Source organism: Acartia tonsa, chromosome 8, assembly GCF_053477335.1.
Source record: "Acartia tonsa isolate MP-2025a chromosome 8, ASM5347733v1, whole genome shotgun sequence".
In the NCBI taxonomy this organism is placed as follows: domain Eukaryota; kingdom Metazoa; phylum Arthropoda; class Copepoda; order Calanoida; family Acartiidae; genus Acartia; species Acartia tonsa.
This window is the reverse complement of record NC_137267.1, coordinates 22,528,524-22,541,268: the sequence shown is the minus strand read 5'-3', so window position 1 is coordinate 22,541,268 and position 12,745 is coordinate 22,528,524. Positions and strand designations below refer to the sequence as shown.

The 12,745-nt window shown below is 32.0% G+C and overlaps 1 protein-coding gene across 3 annotated transcripts in view; it reads right to left on the bottom strand.

Moving 5' to 3' along the window:
* LOC145326310 (sodium-dependent proline transporter-like) overlaps positions 1-8,721 on the bottom strand; it is a 45,350-nt gene extending 36,629 nt beyond the window's left edge. For all 3 annotated transcript variants that reach the window (XM_080169594.1, XM_080169593.1, XM_080169595.1), the window contains exons 1-13: positions 8,569-8,721; positions 6,483-6,520; positions 5,976-6,059; positions 5,642-5,697; positions 3,745-3,826; positions 3,162-3,273; positions 2,999-3,041; positions 2,737-2,847; positions 2,253-2,319; positions 1,199-1,239; positions 998-1,081; positions 466-540; positions 152-270 (exon numbers count right to left, since the gene is read on the bottom strand). In XM_080169594.1, the coding sequence (XP_080025720.1) occupies positions 152-270; positions 466-540; positions 998-1,081; positions 1,199-1,239; positions 2,253-2,319; positions 2,737-2,847; positions 2,999-3,041; positions 3,162-3,273; positions 3,745-3,826; positions 5,642-5,697; positions 5,976-6,059; positions 6,483-6,520; positions 8,569-8,642 (986 nt within the window). In that variant the 5' untranslated portion in view covers positions 8,643-8,721. The remainder of the gene's footprint in view (positions 1-151; positions 271-465; positions 541-997; positions 1,082-1,198; positions 1,240-2,252; positions 2,320-2,736; positions 2,848-2,998; positions 3,042-3,161; positions 3,274-3,744; positions 3,827-5,641; positions 5,698-5,975; positions 6,060-6,482; positions 6,521-8,568) is intronic.
* Positions 8,722-12,745: the final 4,024 nt, after the last annotated feature.

Here is a 12,745-nt window from a genome sequence, read left to right as displayed (position 1 = left end):
AGTTGCTGTGGGTCCAAACACTAAGAAACAATGGCTACACACACTCAAGGACTAAAAAGTATAAGGAGTATAAACAAAGTATAGAGTTCATTTGTTAGTATAAGACACAGAATGTGATAACATCCTCCCCCCACCGCCCTCACTTCTTTACCTAGTTAGAAAGTCTGCAGCTGAAACGATGTGAGCATCAATATGAACTCTTGCTGAAAAGTTATTGTAGCTTCCAAACATGATTATTCCTCCCCATGATATTCCAAGAGAGAAAAATACCTAAATAAAACAAATTTTTCATTATATGGATGGGGGAACAATAACTTTGATTTTAGAATTTATCAAACATGACCCCTCAAAATATTCTAAGAGAGAAAGCTTTCTCATAACAAAAATAATTATATGAAAAAATAGATAAATCATGTTTTCCGAAATATTAATTGCCACCCAGAGCAGCCAAATCTTTTTATTTACCTGACCAGCAGCAGCTCTCCATACGCTGATATCAGCTAATTTGGACCAATTAGGCACAAACAAAAATCTTAAACCCTACAAAAATATATCAACCAAGTTTAAACAGTTGCATGAATAGTCTAACATTATCCTTGATGACCCTTCTTACTCCTAAATTTTGATAAGCGGGGGGGGGGGGGGTATGCAACCATCTTGTAATCAAGGTACTTAGAATCCAAATTTCGTTATGAAACTTGGTATGTCAAGATGCAATATGAGGGAACAACAAACTAGTTTTTTATCGCTTTTTATAATTGAATTGAAGTTCAATTGATCTTTCCATACATAGGTTCAGAATAACCATCTATCTTTTTTCTTGGTCTAATTCTTTTTACATTTGGCGTATTCTTTAATATATTTTTCTTCTTAAGTCTTAATTAGGTTATATGTTTTTGTTGTGTTCAACCAGACTAATCATGATAATTGTAGAATGATTACTACTCTTATTAACCTTGCTTAAATGTATTATTTAATATTTATAAACAAATAAAACCTGAATTGCCCCCTCCAGGCATAGTCCTTGGACCAGAAGAATTAACAAGACAACATAGGGAAAGGTGGCAGTGAAATAGACAACCTGAAATGGTCTAGATTTAAGTATAAAAGCATATCAATAAAAATTTGAATTTTATTTCGCATAAGCAAAATTAAACATACAATTACGTGAATTATAAATAGACAATGTGTTATTTACCTTTCCACTTGATTTTACTCCTTTCATTACGCACAAACTAACTAAAAATATAATTGATGTCTTGTTCATATAATTCTAACTTGATATATGGGCATAAGGAAAAAGGATAAGAGGATGAATACTCACCCCTCTTTCATGGTAAAATACTACTTCCCCATCCCTAAATTTAGAAGCAGACGAAAATCAAAAACCGCCCAGGGCTTTTTGTAAGTCAATCATAAATAATAATGTGAATAAAAAGAAAAGCGATATTTAGCAAACAGCCGTGGGCGGTCAGAATCAGCTGAATGTTCATTATGAAAAAAAATTCCCCCTTTTTAGAAATAGAAGGATTCATCTTTCATGAACAATTTTTTTTAAATAAAAATAAAATTCTATGTAATTTTTAATTAAAACATTAAAACGAAAATATCTAATCTAATATTCTTGCTCTAAATATGGAAATAGTAAAAAGTAAAAAAACATTTTTAAAAATAATTTTTAATCCTCCCATTTGAAAAGTAGTGGAATAGCAATAAATTTTAGCACGGCAACAGCGCTAAGTAGGCCTCTAGGCCCACTGCCTATTTTCGTCTTCTAGTTGCTTCGATTCCTCTCTTATTTTTTTCTCTATGTATATGGGGTACTAGATCGATACCTAGATTTTAAGTTTTCTTAATTCTCTCGAATCCTATTCAAAATAGAGTGCTAAACTCTTTAGGGATTAAATAAGTTCATATTATACATCTTAATACAGTTTCATAAAGGCTTGTCTATTAATTGCGGTGCTAGATCTATTCATAGATTTTAGGTTTTGTGATTTTCTTTAATTATATTAAAGATAGAAGACTGTAATTTTTAGAGATAATATAAGTTCCCATTCTAAATATTCCACCAAGTTTCATTGAGATTTGCTTATCGGTTGGGTTGTTGATTTGGTTTAGATTTTTTAAAGGTTTTGTAATTTATTATAGTTTAAGTTTAATGTTTATTTTTTATGACATTACTCTTTTTTTTCCAGATGTCCATCCAAAACGTTTAAGCTTCGCTACTTATAGATGTTGTCAAGACTTACCTATAAACCAAGAAATCGCCAGACAGAAAGCAAGATGATATTGAAATTGTCCAAGATCCCCAAATTCCTACAATCAAACTATGAGAAAAAAAATTAAACAGTAAACAATTGTTATCTTTTAGTCATTATCATTTTTAAATTATTGAAGCCCATTTAACTTTTAGGATAGATTTTTCTTGTACCTTTAAATAAAAAAAATTGACTCAGGCAAAACAACACTCATAGAGTAGCTTTACTAGTATTCGGGGAAAAGGGATTGTGATTCTGACAAACAATTCTAAAAGAAAATTTCCCCTCTACACCCTAACCTTTTTTCTCTCCCTTCTTACCCACTTCCCTTTCAGTTACCCTAAGAACAATTTTTACTCCATCTTTACTCCAACAAAATACTTAATTTTCGGCAATTTCAAATGGAATTAATTGGCTGAATAGCAGCCCCTGCTAGTATTAAAATAGAGTTATGAAGAAAATAGATGAACGGTACCTGTAAGCCATTGTGATCAAAGTTGAGCACAGCTTTCTCCCAATATTGTTCAGTAGAGGTTTGCAGATTAGATTCCATACAACCACCAAGATCATCAATTATGCAATGCCCCTGGATGCAAAAAAAAGAAGAGTATTTAAAAATCTTCTTCTATAAATGTTGTGCAGAGTGAGTACTAAAATCTTATAGTTCTCCATTATAAATCATTTAATAATATATGTAGATAAATGACAATCAATATTTTAATACAAAATTTGTACACCTGTAAGTCATCTAAAGATGTATTTGAAGTTCTAACGTAACATCTGAAATTTGAAATTACTAATGTTATAAGCATCCTTTTTAGTGATATTTTTTGTTTGAAATGTTAAAATGAAAAGGAACATATTAGCCAGCAGTCTAAATTATACGTTTCAAATTCATACCTGGCATCAGCCCCCCATTCTTTGTTACAAACAGTCCACGGAAGAACGGGGTTTAATGAGTTGAACATGTAGTACAGGCAGTAAGCCATAATCACATTGTAGTAGATAGCAACTAAGAAAAGATTATATAAGTATGAACATTCATCTGTTAGATTTTTAAAAACGAAATGTACTTTATACTTGAATTATATGATAAATTCAATTATATTAACATCCTTTATCAATTAGTTGGTACATTCACATTGGTTTAAGGTTACAGTTAAAGGAATTCTCATGCATGGATAAGAACTTATTAAAGTAGTCCATAAATTGTTATAATAACGTTTTCTTATCTGTAGGATTAAAAACTTTGGTACTTTTAAGCTGAGAGTTCAAACGTTTCAACCACTAACTTTATCTATAGAAGGGTAATTTTGTGTGTCATCATTGGGGATGTACATCAATTTATCGGCAATTGTCTTAATCCTTGTAAAGAATGATTAAATGTTGTGTTTGATAAAAGCATAATGGTACACATGTATCTTGAAACTTGCATAAGATCTCTTCATTAATCCTGTAATGAAAAAAATTGGAAGCATCTTACCTATCAATGAAATTATGATCATAGCAGCTCCAATGCCCACGCTTCCAGGTAATAGTTGGCTCCACATGGCTAAAGGTCCAACCTTAACAGTTACAAATAACAATTGGGGAGGGGGGGGGGGGGTGTTAATGTAACCTAATCATAATCAATGCGCAAATGGCACATAGAATCCGAATTTTGTTATGAAACTTGGCATGAGTAATCCTTGGTAGGTCTATTTTCCCTAAATCAAATAAAAAGTTGAAAAGTAACGGCTAACTGTTGCCGGCTCAGCCGTTTAGCCGTTTTTGGGCTTTTGTTAGGGCAAAATTATCTATATTAATATAAATAAACTTTTAAATAATTTCTAGTACCAGTAGGGTTGGCAATCTGTATCCAAATCTGGGATCCAGAATCCGGAATCCGCCCAATTTTTGGTCGATTTGGAATCCGAATCTGAATCCGGAATCAGTTTTTTAATAGCGGATTCGGATTCTTACTATGTAGGCTAAAATTAGCATCTTGAGTTTTTTCTTTCAACTCCCCCTTTTTGATGGCAAAGATGATCATCATTAAATATAAAATCTTTTAAAATCTGGTTCGATTCTTGGAAGTGAATTATAGAGAACACCAAGAACATTAATTTCAAGGACATATGCAGCACTTAATTTTTTTAAGAAGTCTTTTAAATATTGCTAGAATCCGGAATCTGCCAAAAATAAGAATCTGGAATCAGTGGGAATCTGCCATTTTTCTGAGCTCGATCTTTAAATCGTTTATAGGTGATTTAAACCGGGGCGATTCATTTGGCGCACCATCAAATTATTAATATCAATCTTTAAATCGAATTTGCATGGGTGATTTGAATCGGGCAGTGGCGCGGGCCCGGCGCGCCAATGCCACTCACAGAGTGGCATTGGTGGTTTAAATCGGGGTGATTTATTTAATAAATAAATATTTTTTTTTAATTACTTTAATATTTTATTGCAAAACTATCGTGAAAACATTTTTATAGTTATTTTTAAAATAAATTATATATTAATGTTTTATATAAAATACTATACTGACACGGTATTTTATATAAAATACCTTACTGACACTGCTTAAGTAATAAAGTTGTACTGGCGCTGATCGATATTTTAGTGAGTGCGCAAGCGATTTAACAACACCGCACCGAAAATCTTTTAAAAATCAGGTGCGCTGTGGCTTACCACCAGCGCGCCTACGGTTTACCTCTGAATCGCCCCGATTCAGCGCGGCATAAAAACGATTTAAAGATCAAGCTCTGGACGGATTCTTGTAAGAATCCAGAATCCGCCATTTTTTTGGACAGATTATTGTGAGAATCCGAATCCAGTCCAAAAATTTGACGGATTCCCATTCTTAGGTACCAGCTGCTTAAGAGCTAGAACCGACTAAAAACAGCTAGTAGAAGCTCTAAAACGCCATGAGTTTCTTTCCAGACATTACTTTTCCTACTTTTTATTCGATTTAGAGAAAATGGACCTACAAAGAATCACTCATGGAATTTAATAAAATATATCTAAAATCTTTATTTCTGAACAGATATTAAAAAAATAAAGGTCTAGCAGCCTAGTTATAGGACCTGGAAAACGATTAAAGCAATCATTATATGCGTAGAATGAATCATAACAAAGATATTTAAAACCGCATGAAGATTTAGGGTTCGCAGAGTTTATAATTATTTTTTGATATCGAGGAAATAAACTTTTTAGATAAATGGCAATTAAAACCCTTAATTGTATTTATTATTTATATTCTTAGTTTATAAGATACAGAAAAATACCTATATAAGAAAATAAAGTACTTACTTCCATTTTTATAGATATATAAGACAATTGTGTCAAAGTAAGCGAAGGATGATAAACTAAACAAATCTTGAATAGTTAAATTATACCTGGGCATATTGGCCTAGAGATGCTTCCATAAAGTACATTGGCTTACCAACTAAGACTGAAAGAAAAAAAATATTACTAGCCTTTTATTCTTTGATTTTTTGCAGTTGAATGGATATTTTGAATGCGTTTAGCAGGTAAAATAAAACCTGGCTATTTTTGACAATTACACCTATTTTATGTTAAGTTTAAGATTTAGGATTTGAATTTTAATATTCTTAGAAAATTTTCTGATATATGATGTTATACATGATTATTTCATTATGGCTGAGAACAAGTTCTAAACCAGCAAATATTAATTGGTTTTGAAGCCATACTGAAAATTGAATAATTTACCTAGAATGATAATGTATGGGATGAGAAAGGCTGCCCCTCCATTTTCATATGCTAAAAATGGAAACCTCCACACATTTCCCAAACCTAAATCATTAATGACGTTACAGGTATTACATTAAACTTGTGGTATATATATACACAAGCGGCTTCGCCCCTTGCCTCTAGGGGCTTTGCCCCCAAAAGATGATAAAAAAAATAAGGTGAAATTCATAAAAAAAATAAGGACCAAGGAAATCTTCTACAAAAAAAAATGGGGGGGATTTTTTTGTTTTTGGGGAGGTTGGGGGTGTCCCACCTCCCTAAAAATAGCCTAAAACCACCAAAGGACCAGTAGGTATATTCCCTGAAGAGTAAAATCTGATCGGTTCAGTGGTTACGGAGATCTCAAGCTTCAGACGGACGGACGGACAGACATCAAGCTACTTTGTATTATAGATATAATGTATAAGAATAAGATAACTATAGAATAGAGCTACAAAGAATTTGTTCTCAATTTACAATATTTACCAACAGAGTAACCAACACAGGATAGAACAAATTCTGCCCTTAAAAACAAGAAAATTATTACAACAATTTAATGTTTGTCAAAATAAAAAATTTTTCAATCCAAACAAAATTAATTCAGGCGCAATTGATGCAGAAAGGGAGGAGTAGGTTGCTCTAAAAATCCGTAATGGTGTAAGTTTTATAGTTAAAAATAGTAGTAGAACAATAATATTCACTAAAGTAGTAAATATGTGTGTGTATTTCTTATCAAAACTCTAGTCAAAGTTCTTCATAAAACGACTCCTGAAGGGAGTTAATTAATGGCCATTTTTTATGGAGTGGAAACAAAACAGCAAATGTTACACAACAGCGAAATTACAAAACAGCGAAATTACAAAACAGCGAATGTTACAAAACAGCAAATTACAAAAGAGCGAATGTTACAAAAAGGCGAAATTACAAAACAGCGAATGTAACAAAACAGCGAAAAAACAGCAAAAATCTGCAAAAAATAATATACTTTATATATAATATAAAAAAAATCTACAATAAAAAAAATGTCCTAAATTTTAAATGAAAATCTTCCAAATTTTACAAGAGGGGGGGGGGGGGGGGTTTTAATGCAACCATCTTGTAATCAGTGAGCAAATGACACTTAGAATTTGAATTTCGATCTGAACTTTTGCATTAGTAATCCTTGGTAGGTCTATTTTCCCTAAATCGAACAAAAAGTTGGAAAAGTAACGGCTAGCGGCTCAGCCGTTCAGCCGTTTTTTGCCTATTTTCAGGGTAAATGCATCATCAATTACGTAGGAATCAACTTTTTAAAACATATTTTTGGTTTAATTCATGTTAAATGATCGCAATAACCAATTTTAAAACTTCTAGTACCAACAGCTACCGTCTAGAACCGTTTGATAGCGTTTTGGAGTAGAAAAGAGTAGTATGTTTAGAGAGGTTTCGTGACTAATTTGCAATATAGATATCAAACAAATGGCAAAACAGATGAGCCGCCAGCCGTTAGCAGTTACTTTTCCAACTTTTTGTTCGATTTAGGGAAAATAGATCTACCAAGGATTACTCATGCAAAATTATAGATGGAAATTCGAATTCTAAGTGCCATTTGCTCACTGATTACGAGATGGTTGCATTAAACCCCCCCCCCCCCCCCTTTTCTATATAAAGAATATCGAACCACTCTATCTACTCAGTTTCTACTGGGCATGCCACCAATCCTAACCCATTGAGAAAGGACAGGGGGACAGAGAGGCTGGACATGTTGAAATATTCTCTCAAGAGTTATAAGAGGGCAAACATGAAAGAGTTCCCAAAGTCATAAATTGTTCAAAGATTCAATGTATAATTTGTTTTCTTTTTGTTTGAATAATAAATTGAAAAAAATGTAACATTCGCTGTTTTGTAATTTCGCAGTTTTGCTTCCACTCCATTTTTATCAGTTGCTTTGAAAGGTTACAGAAATTCAGCCTCAAATGAATTATATATAGAGAGGTTTCATAAAAGACTTTATAAAAGCAAAGAAGTTCAAAATTTTAAATAAATAATCTTTGCTTTTCTTGTCATGATTTTTCGGTAACTTCCAGGGGATGAAAATTGAACTCTAAATTTTCAAATCTAATTTTCTCAAAAAGGCCTCATTTTAAGATTTTCGTTTATCCACTATATTTACATGTTCAATGGGACATTTTAGAAACAGTTGGCTTTATGTCTGGGAAATTATTTTTCTCTGACTGTTGCTTCAAGTGAACTGTAAAGACCTTAAAATTGTAAAAAAAAACTGAAAAATTCGCAAATACTTTGATTAGGTCAAACTGACAAATTCACATTTAACATAGCAAATTAAAGCAGATTTTTTTTTTTATATTAGAGACATTAAAGTAACAAATAACAACATATCCCCCGACCCCCCCCCCCCCCACACTAGCTCTCAGGGGGCACACAAATCCTAAAAATTGAACTAACCTTCGATTTCTTAGAAACCAATTGATTATCAAGATAATTTAGACTAAGGTTTTATGGATTCAAACTAACTTTTTATTTAGGAGTCATTAACTGCCCATCCAGTCTTAAGCTATTTGTAAAATTGTACCTGGAGCCCCAATGACCTCTTTCTTCTGTTTTATCAGCTGGAATTTTCATCATGGATTGCTTCTCCATACTCATAGTGGCTATTTTTTTGTGAAAAATGCAGTCATAACAATAAAATATGTGTCTGAAATCAAAACCCTGTTATGAAGGGATCTTCATATAAAAATAGCAACAACAAAAAATTATTTGCATTACCGACAGCAAGAAAGGTACTGAGAAAGACAGGTAATGTCTGATTGAGCCAATAGGAGAATTGCATAGGTACATACATTTAATCTCATTGGTTGAAATTGTGTACACATTTTGTTACGAACGCATGTTTTTTTTTCATTTCATACATAGATAAGTCAGCTGCAAACAGTATATTTTCTTAGTAGAAAGCTTTGCGGAAACAGAATTAATTGCCCGAAAATTCTGTCTTCAATTTGAAAGCTTCAAACAAAGGTGGATTCTTAAAAAAATAGGCTGGCTACTCGCTGGTGAGGCAAAATTCTTTGAGAAAAATCCTCCAAAATCGAATAAAAAAATTTACAAAAATTAAATAAAATCTTAAAATGGTTATTAACATATGATTTTGTTTAATTTTTGTAGATTTTTAATGTGCTTTTGGATGATTTTTCACAAAAATAATTTTGCCTCACTATCGAGTAGCGAGTATCATTTTTTAAAGAATCCAGCTTGAGTCGAAAGTAAACAATACTTTTGTCTGCTAGAAATGTTCCTTCTTAGATTTGACGAAAAAAAGGGTTCAGAATATGCTTCTATTCTTATATTTCCATTCTGACAGCTCAGTAGACAGAATAAGTTGTATATGTATGCGTAGTAGGTACTTGAAGGTATGTTTTAGCCATTTATCTAAAAAAGCAAAGTAAACTAATTTCTCTGTATAAAGGGGGAGGGGGGGGGGTTGGGAGGGGGTAATACAACCATCTCGTAATCAATGTATAAAAGGCACTTAAAATTCGAATTTCTATCTGAAATTTTGCATTAGTAATCCTTGGTAGGTCTATTTTCCCTAAATCAAAGGTGAAAAAGTAACTGCTAACGGCTCAGTCGTTTAGCCGTTTCTTAGCTATTTTTAGGGCAACAAAAACAAGGATGACAACATCCATAAAATTTCAAAGCAATGAAATGAAATAAACATAAGCAATTATATGAGTGTCGGAACTGATTCCTGAATAAGCAAGAAGTTGTTACAAAACTGCTTAATTACAGGATACTGTTTATGGAAATACTTACATTTTTAGAACTTGATTATACATAAGCTTTGCCTAGAACTTGAATTAGTATTCCAAAAATCAGATGAATATATATAATTGTATGAAAAAACAAACGTATAGATTTTCGGGTAACGATTATTGAGTTTTTGCGCTTTCTAAATTATACCTAACTGTAAAAGGAACATCATGCAAAGTTAAAATTATAACATGTCTAAATTTAAGAAAACAGCTTACCGTTACGGACGGAAGGACCGACCCTAATTATAGAAAAGCTTTACTTTTAACAATAGGCAAGACACATTCATAGAAGCCGCAAAATAATTGAATAAGGGGGTTTGCAATCAACAGAACCATCAGTAACACATAACATTAATTTAATTAACAGCTTTCTGTACAGCACCCAAACCAATACTAAACACAATTTTGTACTCTTTCTTTCTTCCAACCATAGAACAAATAGAAAAGAGTCGACAAGATTAATAATTTTTTCTTCCAATTATCTATGTTCTAAAAAAGTTGAATTTATTGAATGTAAGGAATTTAATTACATAAAAAAATATTTAAAAAGACCAAGCTTTGGATTTTACCGCAGGAACTTAAAATAATATATATTCCTATAAAATTATATTAGACAGAATGTACGTTACTCGGATTTTAAAGAAAATTAACCATTTTAAAAAGTTTGGAAATGAATTAGTGAAATTTTAATTGATCATTTTTTTTAAATTCCTCTTATTTTCTTTCTCTTTGAATTGTAGTCATTTATTGGTGAGTCCTTTATGAGTTTCAATGTTTTTTTTCTGTTTTAATGCATCCAATATTATTATTATGTATACATGTAAAGTTGTGTGTGTTTGAAGAACTTTCTAACCGCTAAATAGAATGAAATCTCTATTTTGGGAAGATTTACATAGGTCCCAGGACAATTGTATTATATTTTGCATTTAAGTTTAAGCCGTGTGATGATTTACGGCTAACGCTAACTACTTTTTTAACTTAAAACCGGGGATGGATTTTGGATATTTCATTTAAAAATGTAAGTCTTTAAGTTGGATTTTATACTAATTTTTGCCTTTTCGATGCGAGTATTTTCTAGATGGATTATAAGGGGAAAACAGAGGTATTCTTCTATTGAAATTGATTTTAAAAGTTAAAACCTTGACAGGGTGAACTATAGGTCTGTAAAGAAAGTCTCCATATGTCCGCCAAGTGAAATCTGTTGAGGAACAACACACACACATACATCCAACATTTAATTAGGAATACTAAGATTCAAGCTCAATGAGATAATTGGGACAATGGACTGTTTAATACACTAGTCCCCAAAGTTTTATAGTAACGCTTTCTTATTCGTTGGCTTAACAACTGGTTCATTAAGTTCGTTCAAACGTTTCAACCATTAATTTTAATGTACACAATGATTATCATTTGTTTATTTTTGTTTATCATTGTCTTATCCCTTTAGATCCCTGTTTAAGCTAGATTAATTTCCAACTTCTCCCATTTCATAATCAACATTTTTTGGAGGTTGTTCAAAGACATTTTTTGTGTTTATCTTATCATCAAAAATCACGAAACCTTGCCTTATTATCAATGAAACAATGACAAGTATATAATAAAAAAGGTTTTTGCATAAAGTGACAGTGTTGCAAATAATCTGATGCACTTCACGGTAAAATTTTCTTGGTAAAATTATCTCCGAAGATATATTAAGTTTTAAAGCTGCTAGCTGCCAAACAGCTGAAGTACATATTATGTCCTTACATCTAATGATGCACAGTGAAAGCTTGGCTTAAGAAAACACGCATAAAATAAGTCTTTTTGTGAATTTATATGAACGGTAAAATAACTATGCTTTATTGATTTTTGGCTATTAATTGTAGGCTTTCATTTATGAGAACATAATTTATACATATAGCCGTTTGGCCGCGAGCAGCTTTAAAAGTTTCTAGATTTGTCATTTTGGAGATAATTGATCTCGGGAATATTTACCGTGAACTGCAATAATCTCAAAAATCCTTTGCTGTAAAATTTTGTGTAGGTTAGATGTTTTCTTTATAATCTTGCCCAATTAGAAATAGAGAAGCGTTGATATTATTTATTAAAAACATTTAGTGGTAAAAACGCCATATTATTTGAATACCCTTGAACTACTTTATAAATATTTTATCTAACATTCAAATACGACTATATACTATCTATTTATAGCAAAACATCTTTACATTTATACCTAGTCAGTTGGTCCCTCCGTAACGTATTTTTCAAATGTGCGATAATTTAAGTTTTGGAAACCATTTGCCCTGAAAAGGGGTATCTCAATTCCATGCAAAACTGAATTTCCTTTTCCCTAACATGTAGAATAATTCATATTTGACAATGACAGTGTGTGTGTTTGATTTGGAAAAAACTCTTCGATTATGTTTCGTAACGTTGATTACTGACGAACATATCTATAATACAAAGTAGAACGATGTCTGTCTGTTTGTCTGTCTGTCTGTTTGTTTGTAGCGAAGGATCTCGCTAACCGCAGAACCGATCGGGTTCTCCTTTACAGGGTAGCTTCTCTTAGGTCCCGGGAAGGTTTATAACTATTTTCTTGGGGGGTGGGACACCCCGAACCTCCCAAAAAAATTAAAAATACCCCCCCCTCAAAAAAAATTTTTCTTTTTAAAACTAAAATTTAAATAGTAGGGTCGACTAATCCCCCCCCCCAAAAAAAAAAAAAAAAAATTCTTCCCCCCAAAAAATTTTTATTTTATTTTTTCTTTTAAATCTAAAATATGAAAAATTTGTTTGATTACACCTCTTGGGGAAAAAGCCTCTAGAGGCTAGGGGCGAAGCAGCTAGTACATCTATAGTTGAGTAGTATCTTTACTTATGCAGGAATACTATTTATAGCTCACTGTATGTTAAAAACAAACAAATAGTTTTTATCTTTAATTTCTTGAAACCCGTTCG